The sequence below is a fragment of the Nakaseomyces glabratus genome, chromosome J (assembly GCF_010111755.1).
Source record: "Nakaseomyces glabratus chromosome J, complete sequence".
In the NCBI taxonomy this organism is placed as follows: Eukaryota; Fungi; Ascomycota; class Saccharomycetes; order Saccharomycetales; family Saccharomycetaceae; genus Nakaseomyces; species Nakaseomyces glabratus.
Genome location: NC_088960.1, coordinates 480,284 through 503,428, shown reverse-complemented (window position 1 = coordinate 503,428; position 23,145 = coordinate 480,284). Strand labels below are relative to the sequence as shown.

The following is a 23,145-nucleotide window of genomic DNA, read 5'->3' as shown; positions in this document are numbered from 1 at the left end:
GGTGTCTTGTCTAACCTGGTGCTCTCACCCGGTGCAATCCATTAAATCCGTTTATGTAGTAAGCATCCCCCCTCCATTGTTCCTAGATTGGTAAAGGGCATCGGCCTTTTCTTGAGTCGTTCTGAGCGTTGATCACAGCGAGAAGCAGAGCATCGGTTGCCATTAACTGGACCTGATAGTGAACAACAATGGGTTGGGATAATGGCATTCAATACACGAGAAGATGCATAAGATGGATATTTCTTTTGGGACGAGTTGGAGTTATGTCTATATATTTATTGGACTATGTACAGTATAGTGAATGGGCAATGCTATGGTAAAAAAAAAAAAAGGACAAACAGAGGTGCAGTAGGTGTCCGTTTTAAACACATCTAGGTGGCAATCTGCTGGTCCTTTATTGTTTTCGGGTGAGACCTCAGCTCATGAGCTTTATATTTTTCCAATGTATCAAAACTTCGGGAACATTGGCTACAAAAGTATTTCTTCATGTGGGTTTTCATGTGCTTACTGAGGTTTGAGGACTCGTTGAAGCACCTGCCGCACACTTTGCACTTCAGTGGTTTCTCACCCGTGTGAGTTCTGATATGTATTTTCAATGAATTTGAGATGGCAAATCGTTTGTGGCATATATGGCACTCGTAAGGCTTCTCGCCAGAGTGAACTCTCTTATGTTGGTTTAGTGTATCTTCTGTTGAGAAGCATTTTTGGCACTGTGGGCATTGGTATGGTTTGTACTTTGAATGTACTTTCAAATGCCGCACCAGCTTTTGTCTCTGGCTGAAGGTCTTGTTGCAACCTTCCCATTCACAAGTGTATTGTGATTTCCCCTTTGTTAAATGCATTTCTTCCAAGTGATCATTTAGATCACCAGCGGATTTGAACCTTTCGTTACAACCGGCCCATTTACAGCAGAATTCTGTCTCGTCAGGCTTTGTGGGCTCTGGCAGTTTTTTGCTCCTACTCACCCTTTGCCTAGCTCTAGTCCTTGTGCTATTCGAGTTATTTAGGTCGTTCTCTTGCTCAGCTTTGATCATCACGGGACTACTCATTGATCTGATATCAGGGTGAGGAGAGTCGAAGTGCAGAGATGATTTTATTGAGGATGCACATGATGGAGCAGAGCTGTTAGATACCGATGTGTCGTTCTCTAGAACATTTATCTCAAAGTGGATACCGTGTTCATCATTGATGTGGTTCACCAAGGAGCAAATGTCACCACCTTTGAACTCACAGTCCTTCCATTGACAATGCGAGAGGTGTTCGCTCTCTCCATTGAAAATGTTGTGTTTATCCTCGTTAGTGATGTGGTCCTTGAGCATATGTCTCTGTAGGTCAAACAATGTTGTGTACGTTTCACCACAATCGTCCCATTGACAGTGGATGTCGTCGTCGTCCCTGAAGTTCCAGTTGAAGTTGATTGTGTTGGTGTTCAGGTCGTTGAAGTCGGCAGGGATATGCCTATCGTGGGATGTCAACGGCTGTGGCGACATCACCAGTTTCCGTGAGCCGAACATCGGCGACTCCACAAGCTTCCGCCTCTTTCTATGTGGTTTATACTCCTTCATGTCGTGTGGGTGAACCTGTATCCTGTGGTGGTGGTGTGGTTTACCGGAAGTGCAATTGCCAGTGCAAGGCGCATCTGTTTGGTGTGATCCGTCGCAGGCGTGGCCGTCACCACTGTTTGCGTTTTGGTTTGCGTCTCCGCCACCACAGAGGTGTGTGTCCTCAAGCAAGTTCACAACGTTTCCATGGTTGTGGTGGTGGTGGTTGATGTGTTTGGCCATGGGGAGTTCGTAAAGCTGGGATATGTTGCAGAGGTCCTGCAGTATTTTCATGTCTTCGTCCTCGTTTCCCGCTGCGGTGTCGTTCCTCGTCCCTATCGGCGAAGTGGATGCGGTTGTTGTGGTGTTCGTCGCTGTAGCGGTGCCTGTGTTCGCCAGCTGCGTGAGTGCGTTATCCGTGAATATCATCATGTCCTTGCTGAAGTCATTAGTGAAGACAGAGCTGGCTGTGTTCAGAGACATAGCGTTGTTCGTCATCGAGGCCGACCCTGGCCCCGAGTGGCCCGCCGAGCCCGCCGAGCCAGCAGAGCCTGTAGAACCTGTAGAACCTGTAGAACCCGCAGAGCCTGCAGAGCCACCCGTGGCACCAATCTGGTTCGACACAGGGTGATCCAAGTCACAACATATCTCCAGGATATTCGGGTTACAACACTGCACGGGAGAACTCGCACCGCTGCTGCTCGCGCTGTTGTACTCGTGGAACATCTGCGCTTGTGCATGTGCATGTGGATGTGCGTGTGGATTAGCTTGCACCTGCATCGCTTGCAAATCCATATTCGTGCTCATATTCATCCCCATATTCATACCCATGTTCAAGTTCAGCATGTTCATACCCGGCACCCGGCAGTCCTCGAACCCTTCACACTCCTCCGAGTCATGATGCACATGCCCATGCACATACGTGTACCGCTCGCTGTTGTGTATATGCCCGTGCACTACTCCTTCCACCATCGTTATCCTCTTGTACCCAAGCCGGTCTGTAGTTTCTTAGCTTTTGTAGTCCTTTTTATACTCAATTATGGATCACACACTTTTTATCCAGCTATTTGGTAAGAGTTAGCGAAGCGATGAGCCCAAAAGCATCTCCCACCACAATCAACAGCATTATACATCCACCCTAAGGGTTATCAAAAAAAGTGAGAAGAAACAGTGTTATCATGTACGGTACCATGTGTTAGTGTGAAGTGATTTGTAGAAACCCCAGAAATTTTTATTTCTTTTTTGTGGGTTTAGCCGCTGAGGGTTGGGGGTTGAGATCTGGGGGTTGAGATCTGGGGGGGTCATTCCGGGTATCTCCGAGATCTAATTTCTTTTGGGACGTTGGTGCCTTCCCGTGTGTGTGTGTGTGTGGGGGGGGGGATACTTCTTGCGCGGCTTGTGCAACTGCTTTGTGCAAGTTTTTGTACGCATTTTGTTAAACTTTATAACACCGACGATTTGTCCCTCTTGCATTTGTCCCTCTCCTGTTGTCCCCTGTACTCTCCTGTCCCCTTCTGTTCCCTGTTGTCCCTCCCGTGGTGCGGTCCTTCCAGTCGAAGAAAAATAAATTTGCAGGACGTGTAATACTTGTAACTTGTAAGTTGTAGTTGGAAGGTGGGAAGGCGTCAGGGCACAGAGGAAGAATGAAGAGCGTTTGTGTTTATTGCGGTTCGGCTAGCGGGGACAAGAGCTTCGTAGCTGCTGCGGAGGAGCTGGGCGCGCTGATCCACGCGAGACGGTGGTCGCTGGTGTACGGCGGGGGCACCACTGGGCTGATGGGCGGGGTGGCCCGCGGTGCCATGGGCCCCAGCAAGGACGGCTCGGTGCATGGGATCATCCCGGATGCGCTGGTGGCCAAGGAACGTAGCGATGGTGGTGGCGCTGGGCAAGAGCAGGAGCAGGAGCAGGAGGAGTACAGCGAGCCTGTCAATGGTACCACGGTGGTGTCGAGCGACTACGGTGAGACCACGGTGGTGCCGGACATGCACACCAGGAAGCGGCTGATGGCGTCTATGAGCGATGCGTTCGTGGCGCTGCCCGGCGGGTTCGGCACGCTGGAGGAGCTGCTGGAGTGCGTCACTTGGTCGCAGCTGGGGATCCACAACAAGCCGGTGGTGGTGCTGAACACCAACGGCTACTTCGACGCGCTGCTGCGGTTCTTCCGGGACGCCATCGCGGCGGGGTTCATCAGCGAGGCCAACGGCAGCATCTTGCAAGTGGCCTCCACGCCGCAGGAGGCTATCGACCTCATCGTCAACTACAAAGTCCCAGAAGGGCGGTTCAACTTGAAGTGGTCCGACGAAGGGTTGTAAACCTGTATGTAAAATAAATAGCCTATGTAATATGGAACTCGCACTAGGAATAGAGGAGCCCCTACCCGTATTATGTGTTTACCCTGGCGTCCCAACAATTCAAACCAAAAAAAAACTTGCTTAAGATAGAAATTCATGCAGAAAAGACATTGCTTATGGCAATAAGTGGGGACACAGTGGATGGATGCTGTAGAGATAGAGCGAGATAGCGAGAGAGAGACACACACACACACATAACTTGAATGAATCCCGCTTTGAAGGCTCTTGGGTTGGGCAACTTCAAGTTGCCCTCGCGGAACTGGACAATCTTCTGGACGGTGCTGGCCGGCTCGCTGGGTGGTGTGGGTTACGACAAGTACCAGCAGAGGCAGATTATCAGCAGGTACTGTGACGAGGTGAAGCCTTTGTCGTTGCAGCATTGCGACGTGAACAAGTCGCCAAGAAAGATCACCGTGTTCATCGCACCACCACCGAACGATTACCTCGAGACATCGCTGAAGATCTGGAGAAGGTACATCAAGCCGGTGTTGTACTATGCGGGCTTGGATTACGAAGTCATAGAGGAGGATAGACAAGGAATTATCAGGTCAGAAGTTGCGTCAAGGATAAGGCAACTGCGAAGAGAGTTGCTGGAAGCTGATAATGAGCAACAAGGAAATAGTGGGGACTCCTTGTTGTCGATCTTCAAGAAACCACACGCAAAGGACCCTGAAGAAGAACAAAAATTTGACCCAGAGCAAGCGAGACAGTTTAAGGCAGATTTCGATTTCCGTAATGTCATGGGCATTTATACTAAAGTTCCGAAACTGGACACTATTGTGCAGACTGATTCTTTAGTAGCTGATCCAGTCCTGGCAGGTGGCGTTGTCTGTGTCGGAAGAGGTGCATACAAGGAGTATATCACTGGCTTACATGAAGGTTTATTGGGTCCTCTGGATCCACCTGAGGAGACAACACAGGAGGTCGAAATGGGCTCTAAATTGAAGTCCATGAATGACGGAGATAATGTAGAAACTACCGTAGAAACTGCCGTGGAAACAATGGTCGAAACAACACTGGAAAGCGCTGATAAAGTGGAAGTAGAAGGAAAAGATACAGAAAATGAGGAAGGAAAAGATGAACCTGATGAAGAAAAATCAAGAGTGCTGAAACCGTATTTACTGAGAACAGCGTTCCATGACACGCCAATACCGCCAGAGGTCGAGCCAGTGCTTGAAAAAGATGCTTTACTGAAAGATCCGAAGACTAACGTTCCATCACTGCTGCACCAACCTGTGCTAGTTATCCCAGTACCAAACTTGATCGGTTTCCTCACAATCCCAGAAAGAATCTACAGATTCTACCAAAGAAGATTCTTTGTTGATGAAGTATGCCGTGAAGCCTCCAACTTGGTGAAGCAGGAACATATTGTCAAATATGAACCTGATAAACATATAAACTTGGCACTAGAAGAAGAATCGGACTGGCCTAAGCAATGGGTGAAAACCGGAATTGAGAAAAACAGTGAATGGACTCAGGAATTAGTACAGGATCAAAGAGTGGTCTCGAAGATGCATGTCTTTGAACTACCAAAACATACCACCAAAGATACTAAAGAGTAGATTAGTACTTTGGGCTTTTTCAATGTATTGCACTCACTTTTTTTTTTATTGCTGGGGTAATGCATTTTTCTGTATATAAAACCATCTCTCATCTAAACAAATAAAAGATAGTATAATAGCATAGTTACTTAATCATTGTTAGCATCAATAGAAATTAGTTGCAATACGTGGCATCCCGGGTAGGAAGGCTTTTTTGCTTTCAGATAGATTATACTAATATCGCTATTCCTGCGATCTGATGGCGAAATAACTAGAATTTACCCGGCTTCTTCAGAACAAGGTTCATGCACAGTGAATCGCTCAATTATAAAGGGCGTAAGGCTTCTTGGACAGCAATAAGTACTGGATGAAATAGCAGTGGATGACCGGTGTGAGTTCCAAGCTATTCATTGTCGATAGCTGAAGCAGGCAATAAAGGTAAAAGTTTAAATCAACTTTACTTGTTTTTCATTTGCTAATTTATAAATAGTCATCCGGAAGTTGCACAGATAAGATTGCCATCGAACCAAATACACCTCCAACTTGTACGATGTTCTTCAAGTCACCTGTGGATATTGAAATACAGTTAGATGGTGAAGAAACCAGGAAGCATGTGGATGTGACAAATACTAGCAACTCCAAGACTCTTAAGGAGAGTTATCCGTTGTTCGAAGATGGGGAATCTATTAGTGGTAATATTACCATGAGAGTTCGAGATGGTAGGAGAGTTGAGCATTTGGGGGTGAAAGTGTCAGTGATAGGGTCAATTGATATGGTCAATGGTGTTGGATCTGGGAAATCTAATTCACAGTCTTCTTTTGGTACGAGTACGGATGTTAATAAGAAATGTGTTGACCAATTTTTAACACTGAGTTACGACCTTTGTCCACCTGGTGAACTACAACATACAAAGACATTCCCTTTTCTGTTCAAAGACATAAACAAACAGTATGAGTCCTATACCGGCAAAAATGTTGACGTGACATACGCTGTGAAAGTCACAGTAATTAGGAAGTCCGCAGATGTGTCAAAAATGAAAAGGCTTTGGGTTTATCTATATAACGACCTTTCGAAGCCCATTATTGAAAACACCAATCTGATTAATACAGATACTTCAGAAGGAGAGAACAGTGACAAAAACAAAGTTGAAGCGTTCAAAAAACCAGTTAAGCTTGATATTGGTATTGAAAACTGTTTACATATTGAATTCGAGTACTCGAAAGCTGAGTTTAGTTTGAAAGATGTAATAGTTGGTAGAATATACTTTTTGTTAACAAGACTTAAAATAAAGCATATGGAAATAAGTCTAATAACTAGAGAGTCTGCTGGTATTCATACCGGAAATACACTGACCGATACTACAGCAGTACGATATGAAATAATGGATGGTTCTCCAGTAAAAGGAGAGACTATTCCGATAAGACTATTTTTAGGCGGATATAGCCTAACGCCTACAATGTCCAATAATCAATTCAATGTCAAGAACTATTTAAGCTTGGTAATAATTGATGAGGATGGGAGAAGATACTTTAAGCAATCGGAAATCATATTGTACAGGACAAGACAATAGTAGCTACTAAAGATGCTTTCAAAATTTAATGCAATTTTTTAAAATAAGGAATATAAAATACTTAACGTCTCAAATATGTATAAAGAAGACTATTAGAAGAGTATGCGAATTCATTACAGTTAACCACCTAGCTGGATGAGTGTGATATCATGCTAATTAATGTTTTAGCTGAAAAACTTTATTGCAAACTCTGAGAGTTCTGTCGTGGCTATGTTTAACACCTTTAATTGATGCCAAAAATTTACTCTCTAGTGCTTTCTTCATAGTCAGTCGCTTCAAGGAATCGATGTGTAAAAACAGCAAGATAAGCTCTTTCAAATCTTCGTCGTCTTCTAGATTGGTTAGTACAACACTAGTGTCTGCTTCTTCTGAATAAATCTTGTAAATGCTATTTGAAAACCTTGCTGATTCCCAAGGGTAACGAGGTTTCCATCTAACTGAGTCATTAGAAATGTTGAAGATCTGGAACATTATTATCCCGACGGACCAACAGTCAGCATACTCGCCGACATAGGATATGCTGCCTAACACTTCAGGTGCCATTAATGCTTCTGTACCGCACATGCCTTTACATGCTGTAGTCAGTGATTGTGGGTCTTGCCTGTTCACCGCGACACCGAAATCGATGAGCTTTATCTGACAGGCATCTGCACACAGCATTATATTTTCCAGTTTCAGGTCTCTGTGGACTATGCCTCTAGAGTGCAAATACTGTACAGCTTCGCAAATTTGGAGAAAGTAGCATTTCTTCTCCTGGAGGCTCGGCGACAAGTCCATTGACAGTACCCTGCTGAGACTGAACGGCAGGAATTCCATCTTGATGGTGCGTTTCGATATATCCAGGTCATACACGTTCACCACGTACTTGGATTTACGCAGAGTCACAAGGATATCATACTCATTTCTCAAAACTGTGACCATGTAGTCCCTATAATCCTTTGACGGATCCCGATCGGTATTGTAAACTTTCTTCGCAACCGTCTGGCCAGTCTTCTTGTCCAGAGAGACCACGACATCGCAAGTGGTACCCTTGGCAAACTTGATAGCCTTCGAGTTCAAACTGAGGGCATCGGCTGCCAGTTTCTTACCAGTGGCCCTCTTGTCGGTCTTAGAGAAAATCCCCGAGAAGGCACTTCTGAACCCGCGAGGCCTCTGATCTGCAACAGCTATCACCATCGTTACCAGGCTCAACCTCTTCTATACAGAAAATATATGAGAAGCTCATCGCCATCTTGCCATTATATAGTGTAAATCGTAATTAATTCTGATTAATTTTTTTTTCATAATCTCCACTAAGGATCCGTTCGTTGCCTAGACAGCACATTCCTTTTTTTGCTTTAACACTCTTACGCAATATTGCTGCATCACAGCTATATTCCGTTAGAAGCAGATATATTGCGAAAGATATGTGATGCATGGCAACAAAAATTTGAACCGAGAGTGGCTTTGCGTCTATGGTGTAGTTTTGTTTTATCCATCCCATCATCGCCCTCCCCCCACACACACCATACACAGTAGCTTAATATGCTTTCTGTCTGATCCGGTAGTGCAAGACAGCGACCTAAACGTAAAAACGGGAGAGAGCTAGTCTCTGGGAAGTATCACTAGCCTGGGGATACAAGTCCTGGGGGTGAAGCCATGAGAGAGACCTTGCTCATAAGTATCAGAGAACTTCACAGACTTCATGAAGATTTCAAAGATGTTAGAAATTTCAGAAATTTCACTGGGAGTTGGGTCTAAGGGACAACCATTGTGAAATTTAAAGATTTTTCCTAAAAGGGTAATGGGTAAATATAAATAATGTCGATGAGCTAGTGTTAGAGAAGGCAGCTTCAAGAGGTTCAAGTGGCTTCTGTATATAACGAGCTAGATTAAATTATTGTGTATTGTATAGTTTCTTTTGGAAGGGGGCCAAGCAATGCAAGGATCGCGGATGCTACTCATGCTGGCCAGTGCGGTGTCATTCGCATGCGGGTCTATGGTGATTGCGCTGCTCGCACAGATCAGGTCGATTACAGGTGCCCTGACCGTTATTGTGTGTGCGACGTACTTGTATGGTATAGCCGCTTTTTTGAGTGCAGTGTGCGGTGCGAAGCTCGCGGCGCTGAATGGTTCTGGGCTACTGGTGTCGTTCTCCTTGGAGATGATAACGCTGTGGGCGTCGGTGTATGTGTTTCACAGGACTAACCAGGCGAGTTTCATGGCCGCTATCAACCACAGCTCTCAGCGGGTGCTGACCTCTTTCCAGTCGTTATTGGTATTGAAATTGCTAGTGAGCGGGCTGAGCATCGGCGCGCAAATCAATAAGCAGCAACCACCAATTGGTGATCAAGAAAACTTACCGCTGGAAGACAGTACTAAATTGGTCAGCGACCCAGAAAAATTTATACCGATGAAAAACTCTGCACAGACTTTGACACCGGGCATGGAGATAACCACAAATGTCCCTACGAGAGACGCAAACCAAAACTTGGATGGCAGAAATGCACTTAATAGCGTCACTGTAGTGACGGACCCGAATGTAACTCGGACAAGGTACGACTCAAGCGCACTTTCTGGCGGGTCTGTGATAAGACATCCTTTAGTGAATATAGCCAACTTAAACAATACATCCGAGACACAAATGACAAAGAGAAGACGGAAGAGATTGCTACGACAATTCAAGACTTTGCATGTGAGATTTAAAGGCAGGAAAACAGTACCCAAAGCATTACCACTCCAAGTAGAAAATGACTCACAAACAGATTTGCATACCACAAATAAAAGAGGAACAATCCTCTCCGACATATCTGGTCTTTCCAAGGGACTCATACCCTTTGTAGGTAATAATTCGGACAAGGAGTCCAAGCATGAAAATAGCTCATACTCATTAATACTGGATCTTGCTCATAATCGGAATGAGCAACTATCAATCCAAAATTCACCACAGATGGAAGTGGAAAGAAGTGCAATTGGAAGATTTGATAATATGCTACTGCCGCCTTACCTACGGATCAACCCAAGTGCTCCAAAAACTCCTGAAGTCAACTCAGATCATGTAAATCTTTTAGACATTCCTCATCCACAAGAAGAGATGCTAATGAAGACTTCATCGAATCATTCTAATGTCCTGGACGAATTTGATCTCCATACAATCGAAGGGCCAAATGATAATGTTTTTGCTCATGATGACTATCCAACTACCGAACATGTCAATTATCCTAGTCATATTTCTCTGGAGATGTGGGAAAAAAATAAAGAAGATTATCTAAATACCTCGCGAACAAAGTCAAAGAGTTTACTACTGCCAATATTTACACAGGACAGTTTCATGGACTCATCCAATATAAATTTGAAAAAGTTGGAAACATTACAAGAAAGCGAAAATAATAGTCAGCTTGTAGGTCTAGGAATAAATACATCATCAGGATTTAGTTTCCCATCTAAGGATACAGTCGAGTCTGAAGATAAGTTATATATGGCACCTATTAGTGGATCTAACGAGGAGTCAATAGTGGAAACACCTATCAGTCCCAACAAGGTAAGTAATGAGTTTTACAATAATGACGATGCCATTAGTGCCCTTGATGAATACCTAAAAGAAGAAGAGCATCAAGAAAACATTGATGATAGCATTATGGAAGAAAGTTTGAACCAGAATCTTTCATCATCATTCATTCTGGACTCCTATGGTAACAATGAAGTTCTAGCCAGACATTCACCAACTAAATCAGTCATATCTATCATGAGCGGCAATACTAGCCTAAATCACAAGCGCTCTTACAGTAAAATTGCAAGTTTCCTGGGACATTCGAGGGGGAATTCTTTGGTTACACAAACAAGACTACCCAACAACTCAATTCACTCATCACCAACTAAATCAGAAAGAAGACAGAGACTAAGCCAAAAATTATCATTTTCTAATCTATCAGATTTCGGATCACCAACCAAATGGGAAAATAAGAACTCTAACCAGAAGTATAACAATAGTATTGGGCATAAGCTGAATAAGAGTATAGATTTCAGTTACATCCACTCCTTACAAGGTAACGATGGAAATTCACCAACTAAAAACAATATCAGGAGACATAGCACTATCTGGGATCAAATGACTCAGGACCAACGACGCCATAGTGTAGCCACTGATGTTATGTATGACTTTCCTTCAAACCAAAACAGTAAATCAAGCTTTCAAGTTCACAACATCAACACAACAAGATTTGAAGTGAATATTCCTAATCCCGAGCTCCGTGAGGTTAGCGGAGGTACAATTGAGACTTCGCTTTCAGACGAAACCGAAAGATACCCAGAACAGGCAATGAGTGAATATGATAAAGAAAAATGGAATACATTAAATGAACCTGTTCCCAATATTTAATGATTAACTTTTCCACTTGTAAAGCATATCTTATGTACATCTTTTAGCATTTGACATAATAGTATTACTATTCATTTATGAGAACACACATTAAGAAAAGAATTTCAACACAATAAATACCATTATGAGATTAAATATTAGAAGCAAATATCTATCCATGTTACTAATTCAATCAGTATAAGTATACTTGTGTAAGTTTATATTCCATTGCTTGTCATTTATATCACTATTATGAATGGCAGTATTTAACTTCCGGGTAAGTTTTGAAAATTTTTTTAAGTTTACTTCGATCTTCAGTTTTTCTGTGCGATGAGCTGCAAAAGCAAAGCTCATCGCAAGAACATAGTTAAAATTACAAACATACCTACCGGTGTAATTGAAGACTATTGCTTCTAAAATACGTTTCAGACAGGCTGGTCTAGAAACGCACAAATAGTGAAACTATGGATTCGAACGATTTGTTTGATGTCTTCTCGGCTGTGCCTGAAGAAGTACCTGATGTATCAGATGAAGAGATTGAGAATGACTCTGCCAAGGTACCGAAATCAAATGAAAAGCATACGCTAACTTCAGATGAAGAAGATGGCGAGTCTAATAAGAAGGTGAAACCTAACAAAACAAGTGGTTCAAAGAAGGAAACTTCAAAGATTATTCCAATTGTAGCAGATGACTTCGAACAGGAAGCCTCGAGAGAAGTGGATGCATCCGCAGGATTATCTACTCAAGCTACTACTGAGGTTGAAGAGGATGGTAAAGTCAAACTTTCACATCAAGTCCGTCATCAAGTCGCACTACCTCCATTCTACGATTATAAACCTATTGGTCAGCATAAGAGAACCAATGAAGCCCGTACTTACCCTTTTACGTTAGACCCTTTCCAAGATACTGCTATCTCTTGTATAGATAGAGGTGAATCTGTTTTAGTTTCAGCTCACACATCTGCAGGTAAGACAGTGGTGGCTGAATATGCCATTGCCCAATCTTTGAGAGAGAAGCAAAGAGTTATTTACACATCACCAATCAAGGCTCTTTCGAATCAGAAATATAGAGAACTGTTGGCTGAATTTGGTGATGTTGGCTTAATGACCGGTGATATTACTATTAATCCCGATGCAGGTTGTTTGGTTATGACCACCGAAATTTTGAGAAGTATGCTTTACAGAGGTAGTGAGGTTATGAGAGAAGTGGCATGGGTTATCTTTGATGAGGTCCATTATATGAGAGACAAGGAACGTGGTGTTGTTTGGGAAGAAACTATCATTCTACTCCCAGATAAGGTGCGTTATGTCTTCTTATCTGCCACCATCCCAAATGCAATGGAGTTTGCTGAATGGATATGTAAAATCCATTCCCAACCATGTCATATTGTCTATACAAATTTTAGACCTACTCCACTTCAGCATTATCTGTTCCCCGCACATGGTGATGGTATTTATTTAGTTGTAGATGAAAAGAGTACTTTTAGAGAAGAGAATTTTCAGAAAGCTATGACTTCAATTGGGAACCAAGCTGGTGATGACCCTAACTCAACCGAATCAAGAGGTAAGAAGGGTCAAACATTTAAAGGTGGAGCAGCAAAAGGTGACGCAAAAGGTGATATATATAAAATTGTCAAGATGATTTGGAAAAAAAAATATAATCCAGTAATTGTCTTCTCTTTTAGTAAACGTGATTGTGAAGAACTGGCTCTAAAAATGTCTAAGCTGGACTTCAATTCTGATGATGAAAAGGATGCATTGACTAAAATATTCAACAATGCAATTGCATTACTGCCTGAAAACGACAGAGAATTACCACAAATCAAACACATTCTACCATTGCTAAGGAGAGGTATTGGTATCCATCATTCGGGGTTATTACCTATATTAAAGGAAGTTATCGAAATCCTGTTCCAAGAGGGTTTCCTCAAGGTGCTATTTGCTACAGAAACTTTTTCCATCGGTTTGAATATGCCTGCTAAAACCGTTGTTTTTACATCTGTTAGAAAATGGGACGGTCAACAATTTAGATGGGTATCTGGTGGTGAATATATTCAAATGTCTGGTCGTGCCGGTCGTCGTGGTCTGGATGATCGTGGTATTGTCATTATGATGATTGATGAAAAGATGGAACCTCAGGTCGCCAAGGGTATGGTTAAAGGTCAAGCTGACAGGCTGGACTCTGCGTTCCATTTGGGCTATAACATGATTTTGAATTTGATGAGAGTTGAAGGTATCTCCCCTGAGTTTATGTTGGAGAACTCTTTCTTTCAATTCCAAAATGTCATTGCAGTTCCAGTAATGGAGAAAAAACTAATTGAATATCAGCAACAATATGATAATATCCATATTGAAGATGAGTCAGGAATTAAAGAATACTATGAAGTCAAGCAGACCTTGAAAGGTTATTACGAAGATGTAAGGAAAGTAATGACTCATCCAGCACATTTATTGAGTTTCTTACAACCAGGCAGATTAATCGAGGTTGTAGTTGATGGAAATCAAAGATATGGTTGGGGTGCTGTCGTTGACTTTGCAAAGAGAGTAAACAAGAGGAACCCTACAGCTGTATATTCCGACTATGACTCTTATATTGTAAATGTGGTTGTTAGCTCAATGTATGTCGACTCACCTATTAACTTAATTAAACCATTCAATCCTGCATTCCCTGAAGGTATTCGTCCAGCCCAGGAAGGAGAAAAATCACTATGTGCTATTATTCCAATTACTATATCATCAATCACAAATGTCGGTAACCTAAGGCTATTTATGCCAAAGGATGTCAAAGCTTCCGGTCAAGTCGATATTGTTGGTAAATCATTGAAGGAAGTTGGAAGAAGATTCCCGGATGGAATCCCATTGATAGATCCAGTCAAGCATATGAAAATTACTGATGATGATTTCATGAAACTGCAAAAGAAAATTCAAGTCCTAGAAGAAAAACTAAAAACTAACCCATTACACGGTTCTGTCAAGTTAAATGAACTCTATGAAGCCTACAACTCTAAGCATGAGTTATCCGATGCAATGAAGAAACTACGAGCAAAAATTACTGATTCACAAGCTGTTATCCAGCTAGATGACCTAAGGAAACGTAAGAGAGTTTTACGTAGACTAGAATTCTGTACACCAAATGACATTATTGAGCTAAAAGGTAGAGTTGCGTGTGAAATTTCAAGTGGTGATGAATTGCTTTTAACAGAGTTGATTTTCAATGGTAACTTTACTGAACTGAAACCAGAACAAGCTGCTGCATTACTTTCATGTTTTGCATTCCAAGAACGTTGCAAAGAAGCACCTAAACTAAAACCAGAGCTATCCGAGCCATTGAAAGATTTGAGGGAACTAGCAGCCAAAATAGCAAAAATCATGAAAGACTCTAAGATTGAGGTAGTAGAAAAGGATTATGTAGAGAGTTTCCGCCACGAATTGATGGAAGTTGTCTACGAGTGGTGTAGAGGTGCCTCTTTTACTCAAATTTGTAAGATGACTGACGTCTACGAAGGTTCTTTAATCAGAATGTTCAAGAGATTGGAAGAACTTGTAAAGGAACTGGTCGATGTTGCAAACACAATTGGTAACCAAGCATTAAGGGAGAAAATGGAAGCAGTCCTGAAACTAATACATAGAGATATTGTTTCTGCTGGCTCTTTGTATCTATAGGTAAATTCGAGATTATTCTATTGCAGTTAGAATGGAAGCTTTATTAGTTATTTTCCTTCTACCAATATATATATATATATATATATGTATGCTTTGTACTCATTACGGACAAGCACGGGATTTTTGAACAGAAAATAAAGAATATTATGTACATTACTCTGTTACAACCATTGATAACTCCGATATTAATATATTATCTAGAAAGTACGGTTTGTATTTCTTTGATCAAGTAGACTTTATTTATTTCATATAGATATCTTTGTATTGGACTAAGGTTTCACCGCAGAAATTTTTAAGGGCCGAAATTCCAAAATTTTATTAACACGAGAGGGAGCTCATCGCAAAACTTCAATAACTTTAAAACACCATACTATAGTCACTTATTATATAGTGATTGATATAGATATACATTAATAGTTATAATGTCAATATATAGAGCAAGTATATGAAAAGTGTTTTTCTACAAGGGTATTCGGTATTTCTGATTTCTGCTCCAGTCAACAAAATCTATTCTATCTCTTGTCAAATTAAAAAAAGAACTTATACAAAAGAATAAAAAATAAGAAAGTATATTAATCATACACACTAAAAGATCGCTTTTTAATATACTATTGATACTCTACTGAGACTGTTTAAATGGACAAGCTTGTATCTCAGAGCAGGTTAAATTCCCTATACAAAGATTTCAGACCCTTGAAGGAACTAAACTTCGACGGTTATGTTGCTAATGTCAATGATTGGCAAAACTATTTACTGAAAAAATATTTCCCTAAGCAGGATAAGATCTGTGTCACTATTGGTACGAGATTCCTTCAGGATATTAGTGACAAGAAATATGGAGCTCCCGCGAGTATAGATGTTGTAATCGATAACCTGATTCAGGAAAACATTTTAATTAAATTAGATGAATTCAAAAACAGTGCTACAAAAAGGGATGAAAAGACAATAACAAGGATATTTTCATGGATTCATGCTTCTTCAATAGGTAAGCTGAATAGATATCAATCCCGAAAGAATGACAACGCTACAAATTATTTGAAACAGGACACATTTGTGATTAGGCCTCTCCTAGAGGAGAAATTTACTAAAATCTACGACATCATCAGAAATAATATTCTTGCCAAAGCTACCACAGTATGTGATTTGATATTTCCTCTAGAAGATTTTATCGATTTTTCAGGTATATCTTACACTTTGCCAAGTGATTCACTTATCGAATGGGAGGTAATGTTAAATTATCTAGAGTATCACAAAAATACGATAACCAGGAAAGAAAATATAGTAAAGATTATTGACCCTCTAGTAGAAAGTATATATAAACAATTTGGTGTGGAAATCACAGAAACTGACCAGAGTATAGCAGAAATTAAACAATGCTTTACTAACATCGAAAACGCAATAGAGAAATATGAGATAGAGGTTTATGAATATAAGATGAAACTAAAAGGAGATGACTTTAAGAAACTAACGAAAATAGCTCAGACGGAGTATAAACGAGGATACTTTTTAGCTCAGAAAATGCTACTGAAATTGTTCAAGTTTAGAAACAATCTGGTAGAAGTGAAGTATCAATTGGATATGAGTGTCTCAAACTTGGTACTATACAAGACATTACAATCTTCAAATAAAATAATTACAACGATAAATGGCAAGATAGGTCCCGCAGAAAAAGTACATGATTTGCTTGAAGAAATCAGAGAGAGGTCAACAGATAATGAAGAGATCACAAAAGTTCTATCAATGGAAATATCGAAATTTGACGATGATGAGTTGGATGAGGAGCTAAAAGAAATGGAAAAGGAGCTTGCAGGTCAAGAGATATCTAAAACTCAGAGCGAAAAGAACAAAGAAGATGATGAAAGTAAGATTCTCGAACAATTAGAGAATTTGAACATCAAAGATGAACAATCATTAAACGTAGTTAACAATAATTCAAATAAGAAACATAATGAGAAATTTATGTTACGGGAAGAAGCAGCGTAATAATGTTATTAACATTTATTCCACCCAAACTAATGCTTCATGTTGTCACCATAACTATACTCAACCTATAAACCATTATTTCTGGATTAAAAACGATAATGAATATATATTCTGACTTAAAAGTAAGTGGTATCTAAACCTCTACAAAATAAATAATCTAATAAAAGTCACTCAATTTATCTTGCTTATTATAGATAGCAATCATGATATTATCAAGATAGTGGCCATAACTCTCGACCTTAAAAACAATTTGACACACAACTTCATGTATTTATCTGCAAAACGCTAGGTGAGTCTGGTCTTGCTATTTCCAGAGGAGTGTTCATAATTGATCCCGTATTTTGATTGTATTTTTGTTTGATTTTGACAATATCTTCTGAATTGTCATCATTAGGAGGGAGACTATTAGTAATCTTGGTCATATTAGAATCATCTGCCTGCAAATAACTCATCGACGAGCTTCTCATAATATTACTAGTGGTCCTGTGGCTCGCTAGAATTTCTGATAATCCTTCGAGAAGTTGTCTCTTAATCCTTACGGTCAAGAACTGCCAATACCACGATCTCTTTCTGGGCTTTGGGACTCGAGTCCTAGGCCGTAGGTCATATTGTTTCAACATTAGAATAGACCTTGGGGTCAAATCTAGCTCGGCCAAAGTTTTATATTCTTCAGTTATCCTTATGCTTTTCCTAGAGATATTTTGGTGGAACAAGTAGGGAAAGTCCCCATCAGTACGGTAGTCTTTCAGCCACCTTCTCACACTTCCTAAGGAAGTATTGGAGTCAAAATCATATTGTACATAGTCACCGTTAGTCATCCTAATCTTCAATGTACATATGTCGCTCTTGTTGTTTTTGATATTATCTTTGAGTACAACTTCAGAAGACAGGGCAGTATATCCAGATAACTGCCTGCTTCTTGAGTTTCGCTCTAGTTTATCTGCATTTATCAAGTCTATAATCCTTTGTCTCTCACTTTCATAGGGTCTTGTGCTGTTCTTATTAGGGAATCGAGCTTTCAACTCATCCAGACTGCGGGCCTCCACCACAGTTGGACCTTCAATATAATAGTATAAAGCAGTCTTACTACTATTAAAAACACTAACAAACCGCTGGAAACTACCTGAATCCCTCGAAAGCCTGACTATCTGACACTCATCAGCCAACTCACCCATAGGTTCGTCAGTTACAGTTACTATAATTCTTCTGCTGTCCCTAATGGATAGCCACAGCAGACTCTCAACATCCATCTTCTTCTACATAGATATTTTTAGTTCGATCCTACTATTCAAGAGAGCTAAACCAAACATTACTATCCTGTCTGGTGATGTGGGGTACTGGTACTTCCATATATATAGCTCTAGTAATCCAATAATGATAAAATAGTTTACCGATTTCTAGGACTGTAAGTAAATAAAAATGTCTCAAATGTGGTCATCATAATGCCCCCCCTTTCACTGTATAAGTGGAGTTTAAATACAATGCGTAACTGCAAGAGCATATTTGCAAGAGCATATTTGCAAGAGCATCTCAACCTCTGATAGGGTCTCCCCTACTGTCCCATTGCAAATCCCGACATTTTAAGGAACACCATGGCTGATTAGAACCGAAAAGTCCACACCACCCATCTCATCTACAAGATAATGGTCATTTACAACAAATGTCCTACTTAAATGGTATTACGTAGTCCCACAAGTATCGAGATATGCTATGAAAGGGTCTTTAACAAAGGCTTTTCTTTCTTAAATAGAGTCAGATAGGAGCGAAAGACTAAATTCGATGGAAATTTTTATCTTCATAATAGATTAGAATATAATCTTCTCAGTTGAACTATGCACTAAGAGATTGTTTTATCATCATATTAAAAGAAACCTTTGTTAATTCCTTTCCTCTTCCCTGGTGTCCAGGAAAACCAACTTCTGAACAGAGATAGCATTCAACTGAATACTTTCCTATTCTGAAAAGTCAGTGTTCCTTTCGCTCACCAGATTGTAGAGCATTACAAGCTCCATAGTTCAAGAGATAAGTATCCTTTCTTAGAACCGTAGTACAAACTAATATTAGAACAGAAACTTCTCAAGATGGACCTTGTAAAGCTTTATATATGTATTTATGAACTGCTAAGAAGCTGAAAAATTCGACAAAAAAAGTGAAAAAAATATCATTCAAGTCATGGTTAACGTTATACTGTGGTAATTGTGATTAGGGCTATATTTGAACTAATACGTGTAGCCTTCTGCAGTCTGGCTGATTATTTTTTCAGAGACTAGACGATTGATTGACTCCTTACACTCCCCTACACTTACACCATTTATTCCTGTTTTGATCTGTTCGAAAAGAGTGTCGAAATTCATAGGTTTGCCGTTGGCTTTCAATGTACGGACGATGGCAGCCTTGATAACTTCCTGTATCCACAGGGAACTGTAGCCCTCATTATGAGATGCTGACGTAGACACAGTAGCAGATGCTGTTGATGAGCTAGATGAAGTGTCCCTTCTAAGTCTTGATGGTGGCCCCGGTGCCATAGGTATTCTGAGCTTGCCATCTTTTAATTTTCTGGGATCAGCCTTGAAACTTGAATCGATTGTGTATGTGCCTTTGTCCTCTTTGAATATTCCTGCCGACAAATAAGATGTAATAACTGCTTTGCTCATCCGTTCAGACAGCCCTGTGAGTTGCATGATCTTTGCTATGTCCAACTTATCGTGGTCATTAAACAAGTTCAGAACACAAGTTTGATACACCGAGATATTAAATGTCACATACTTATCCCTAGTACCTTCAACTAAAAATTCAGTTTCAACATCACAATGTTGTAAAGCGTATGCAGGTACCAAGGTCCGACTAGCCGATGTCTTCAATGTGCTGTTATAGTACTCCACTAACTTACCCCACTGCCTCTGTAAGATTTCGGGTAGGATAACATTTTCATTTTCTTCTTTTTGAAATGCTGTAGGTACACTTTTCTTATCTATGACAAGCGGTACCACTTGGTCTCCATGGTCTTTCGAATATTGTTGATAAAATACGTAGCTTTTCCGCAATGACGTGTATAGATCATATAAGTAGTGGAATTCATCAGAGGTCTCGTACTCTGAAATCAGGGAGAATAAAATATTCATCTCCAGATAACTGAAATCACTTATACTCTCATAAATGCTGGGTCCTTGTAAAACTGCTCTTCTAAATAACTTTTGTTGATGTAGCCGCAGAAACGAAGAGTCAAATTTTAGCCTAGAGGGAAGCATGATTAGGAACCTTTCATAGTATTGGTGTTTTTTTATATCATCGGAGAGTCTGTACGGCTTTTCGATATCGCTGTTATTCTTGTTCCAAAGTTCATGACTTCGATTGTACTTTCTGATCTTGTATTCCAGTAACTTCTCGTAATTTTCATACATCTTCAATACACCTCCAAATTTCTCACATAGAGAAGACATCAATATCTGTAGAATCTGGTTATCAAAGTAAAAAAGTAACATCAATTTTGTGCACTCAATGAATATAACCTCACTTATATTTCTCTCTAGAGGGCAATTTTTGAATCGGTCATTGAAAAATACTGATACCAATCTATAGTAATCATCTTTCTTCCCATGCCGTGTATAATAGGCACACAGACTATATTGAACATCATTCTTTCTCAGTTTTATATTACAATTGCCAGACTTTAAGATCTTGTCAAGTTTATCGAGTTGGCATGCCAGTATTTTGAAGAATACCTGCTTGTCTAGTACTAAGGAAACATACCTACTTTCGGTTTGCTCAGGGAATCCACAACATTTGATTAGAAGCATTTCTGCTGTGGCGCCACTGCTTATCCTTTCAAAGTAATCATCACTAATGTCTCTTGAGGTTAGTTCACTAATATCATGGTTTATTAATTCATTCACAAATTCACTGACAGTAACATTCTCATCTACTTCAATCTTGTAATAATGGAACAATGAGATCAGGGAGTATTGTACTTTACCTTCTTGCTGATAGTTTTTGTCCTTCAGCACTTCAAAGGAGTCCTTGAGAATCAGTTTAAAGTTACTACCCATGTATAATTTCAACTTCTTTATGAGAGATACAAAAGCAAAATCAAAAGCACTATGAAAACAACATAAATCACGCATGATCTTGGTATAGTTCAGGAAACTGTACTCAGTTATGGGTGCTAATAGAGAAATAAACCTCTCAAATGTATCTAACAACATCTCCATACTCACGTTGAAATATCTAAATACTCCATTATGCTGTTCGGCATACCAGTCCAAATCTTGATTCAGGTTATAATGATCTACTACCATCAACGCATATTGATCCGCCAGCGTCTCAATACGACTACTAATAAATTTCCAGAATTCGCTTATTGCAGTATATAGCCTCGCAGAACTATCTGTCTTCAGTCTTTTCCTACCTGAAGAGTGGCTATCACCGTTGTCAAGCTCATTGATGTCAAAGTCTCGACGCTGTGTCAAATATTGGCATTGAAACCTCAACATATTTGCCCTCCACACAAGGAAATCACGATCCTTATCGGGTATGCTAACCAAATGAATATTACTCTGCGCTATACTGCCTGCAGTGTCAAATAGCTCACCAAGCTCCCGAAGAGACGCTTCAACGTTCATCTTTCTAGCATCAACGGTACTAAAGTTGAAAGTGTTAATAGCAATTGATAGATCAGGTCAAATAATATATGTTAGATTCCCAAAACTGTCTGTCAAATGAACCTTTTGAATACCAAAATTTGCTTCGATTTTTTCTGTCAAAAATAAGGTCCCGGATTTGCGATGAGCTTGCAACTGTCTTATCAGTATTACGAGTCCTATATATAATTAAATATTGATGATAGAAAGATAAAGTGCCCTGACCAACTCAGAAGATTGACTAAGGAGAGATGTTGAAGTTAGGTACTCGACTGCTGCCGGCTCTACCGGCTAGGAGGACCTCCATGGTCAGATATATGGCTACGAACACCCCGTTTGATTTGGATGAGAGTGATCCCAAATATAAGGAGCTGAATACAATGTATGAAGAGATGTTCAGCGGTGAGACAGTTCCATATATGTCAAATGATGCGACAGATGAAGTTTCTGAAGTAGATTTGCTGAATGAGGAAATAGATTCTTTGTACAATGTTGGTATGAATAACCCGAGACACATTAAAATCAACACTAGTACTGAACTGAATAAGCTAATAAAGGGAGAAGGTCCTTTTGTACTTCGAAGTATATCACATAACCCATACTTCAACTTAGCATTAGAGGATTACCTATTTCGTAACACTCCGATAGACAAGAATAGCAAAAGCTTCGATAGCCACAGACTGGTGTTCTATATCAACAACAAATGTGCAGTAATCGGCAAAAATCAGAACATATGGGAAGAGTTGCATCTACAGAAGCTAAAGGAAAAAGGTTATGAAGTTTTGAGAAGACTCTCTGGTGGTGGTGCAGTACTGCACGATTTAGGTAATGTGAACTACTCTTACATTTGCTCTCGAGATGAATTTGATACAAAGTACTTTAATGGCAGAATAGTATCTTGGTTGAAACAGTACAACCATGCACTACCAGTTAGCTTAAACCAACGGGGTGATATCTTGAGTAACGGTTTCAAGATCAGTGGAAGTGCTTATAAGGTTGCTCTTGGTAAGGCATATCATCATGGTACCATGCTAATTAAATCAAACCTATCCGATTTCAAAGGACTTTTGAAACCTGATATCATTGAGGGAATAAACTGGGAAACAAATAGTGTTGTAAGTGTTAGATCACCGATTGAAAATTTACCTCTCCCATCTCCTGATACTTTCATAGATCTATGCACATCCCAATTCAACAAAATGTTTCATTTGAACAATAATAGTTATGTTTGTAATGAATCAGTTATGGAAAATAATGACGATATAAAAGAGACCATGCAAAAGCTTCAATCGAATGATTGGAAGTACCACAGTGGCCCAAAGTTTAAAGTACACATTAGAGACTCAAAAACTGGCAAAGAGCATTCTATTGCTGTTGAAAAGGGATTTATCGTTGACTCGACATTGAAAGGCGTTGAAGCTCAGGATTTCAATAATTTCTTGCACAATGTAGATAAATATATAACTGTAAATAAGGCAAATATCTTGTAAATATACTAATAACACTAAATGAACAAAATACCAG

The 23,145-nt window shown here is 40.1% G+C and overlaps 11 protein-coding genes across 11 annotated transcripts; 7 read left to right on the top strand and 4 right to left on the bottom strand.

Annotated features, from left to right (window-relative positions):
* Positions 1–371: 371 nt before the first annotated feature.
* ZAP1 (Zap1p) lies at positions 372–2,513 on the bottom strand (the record flags this gene model as incomplete). Its single annotated transcript, XM_447926.1, has 1 exon — positions 372–2,513. The coding sequence occupies one exon, from the start codon at positions 2,511–2,513 to the stop codon at positions 372–374; it is 2,142 nt and encodes a 713-aa protein (XP_447926.1).
* A 671-nt stretch (positions 2,514–3,184) lies between these two features.
* Positions 3,185–3,853, top strand: LOG1 (Log1p; the record flags this gene model as incomplete). The annotated part of the gene is made up of 1 exon (XM_447925.1): positions 3,185–3,853. One exon carries the CDS (start codon positions 3,185–3,187, stop codon positions 3,851–3,853), a length of 669 nt encoding a protein of 222 aa, XP_447925.1.
* Positions 3,854–4,095: 242 nt separating this feature from the next.
* TIM54 (Tim22-complex subunit TIM54) lies at positions 4,096–5,454 on the top strand (the record flags this gene model as incomplete). The annotated part of the gene is made up of 1 exon (XM_447924.1): positions 4,096–5,454. One exon carries the CDS (start codon positions 4,096–4,098, stop codon positions 5,452–5,454), a length of 1,359 nt encoding a protein of 452 aa, XP_447924.1.
* Positions 5,455–5,983: 529 nt separating this feature from the next.
* PEP8 (retromer subunit PEP8) lies at positions 5,984–7,003 on the top strand (the record flags this gene model as incomplete). Its single annotated transcript, XM_447923.1, has 1 exon — positions 5,984–7,003. The coding sequence occupies one exon, from the start codon at positions 5,984–5,986 to the stop codon at positions 7,001–7,003; it is 1,020 nt and encodes a 339-aa protein (XP_447923.1).
* A 156-nt stretch (positions 7,004–7,159) lies between these two features.
* On the bottom strand, positions 7,160–8,179 carry GVI51_J04807 (serine/threonine-protein kinase; the record flags this gene model as incomplete). The annotated part of the gene is made up of 1 exon (XM_447922.1): positions 7,160–8,179. The coding sequence occupies one exon, from the start codon at positions 8,177–8,179 to the stop codon at positions 7,160–7,162; it is 1,020 nt and encodes a 339-aa protein (XP_447922.1).
* Positions 8,180–8,921: 742 nt separating this feature from the next.
* Positions 8,922–11,360, top strand: IRC8 (Irc8p; the record flags this gene model as incomplete). The annotated part of the gene is made up of 1 exon (XM_447921.1): positions 8,922–11,360. One exon carries the CDS (start codon positions 8,922–8,924, stop codon positions 11,358–11,360), a length of 2,439 nt encoding a protein of 812 aa, XP_447921.1.
* A 443-nt stretch (positions 11,361–11,803) lies between these two features.
* Positions 11,804–15,001, top strand: MTR4 (ATP-dependent RNA helicase MTR4; the record flags this gene model as incomplete). Its single annotated transcript, XM_447920.1, has 1 exon — positions 11,804–15,001. One exon carries the CDS (start codon positions 11,804–11,806, stop codon positions 14,999–15,001), a length of 3,198 nt encoding a protein of 1,065 aa, XP_447920.1.
* A 636-nt stretch (positions 15,002–15,637) lies between these two features.
* On the top strand, positions 15,638–16,984 carry CHM7 (phosphatidic acid-binding protein CHM7; the record flags this gene model as incomplete). Its single annotated transcript, XM_447919.1, has 1 exon — positions 15,638–16,984. One exon carries the CDS (start codon positions 15,638–15,640, stop codon positions 16,982–16,984), a length of 1,347 nt encoding a protein of 448 aa, XP_447919.1.
* A 263-nt stretch (positions 16,985–17,247) lies between these two features.
* On the bottom strand, positions 17,248–18,234 carry GVI51_J04719 (UBX domain-containing protein; the record flags this gene model as incomplete). Its single annotated transcript, XM_447918.1, has 1 exon — positions 17,248–18,234. One exon carries the CDS (start codon positions 18,232–18,234, stop codon positions 17,248–17,250), a length of 987 nt encoding a protein of 328 aa, XP_447918.1.
* A 969-nt stretch (positions 18,235–19,203) lies between these two features.
* RTT101 (cullin RTT101) lies at positions 19,204–21,603 on the bottom strand (the record flags this gene model as incomplete). The annotated part of the gene is made up of 1 exon (XM_447917.1): positions 19,204–21,603. One exon carries the CDS (start codon positions 21,601–21,603, stop codon positions 19,204–19,206), a length of 2,400 nt encoding a protein of 799 aa, XP_447917.1.
* A 269-nt stretch (positions 21,604–21,872) lies between these two features.
* AIM22 (putative lipoate--protein ligase) lies at positions 21,873–23,111 on the top strand (the record flags this gene model as incomplete). The annotated part of the gene is made up of 1 exon (XM_447916.1): positions 21,873–23,111. The coding sequence occupies one exon, from the start codon at positions 21,873–21,875 to the stop codon at positions 23,109–23,111; it is 1,239 nt and encodes a 412-aa protein (XP_447916.1).
* Positions 23,112–23,145: the final 34 nt, after the last annotated feature.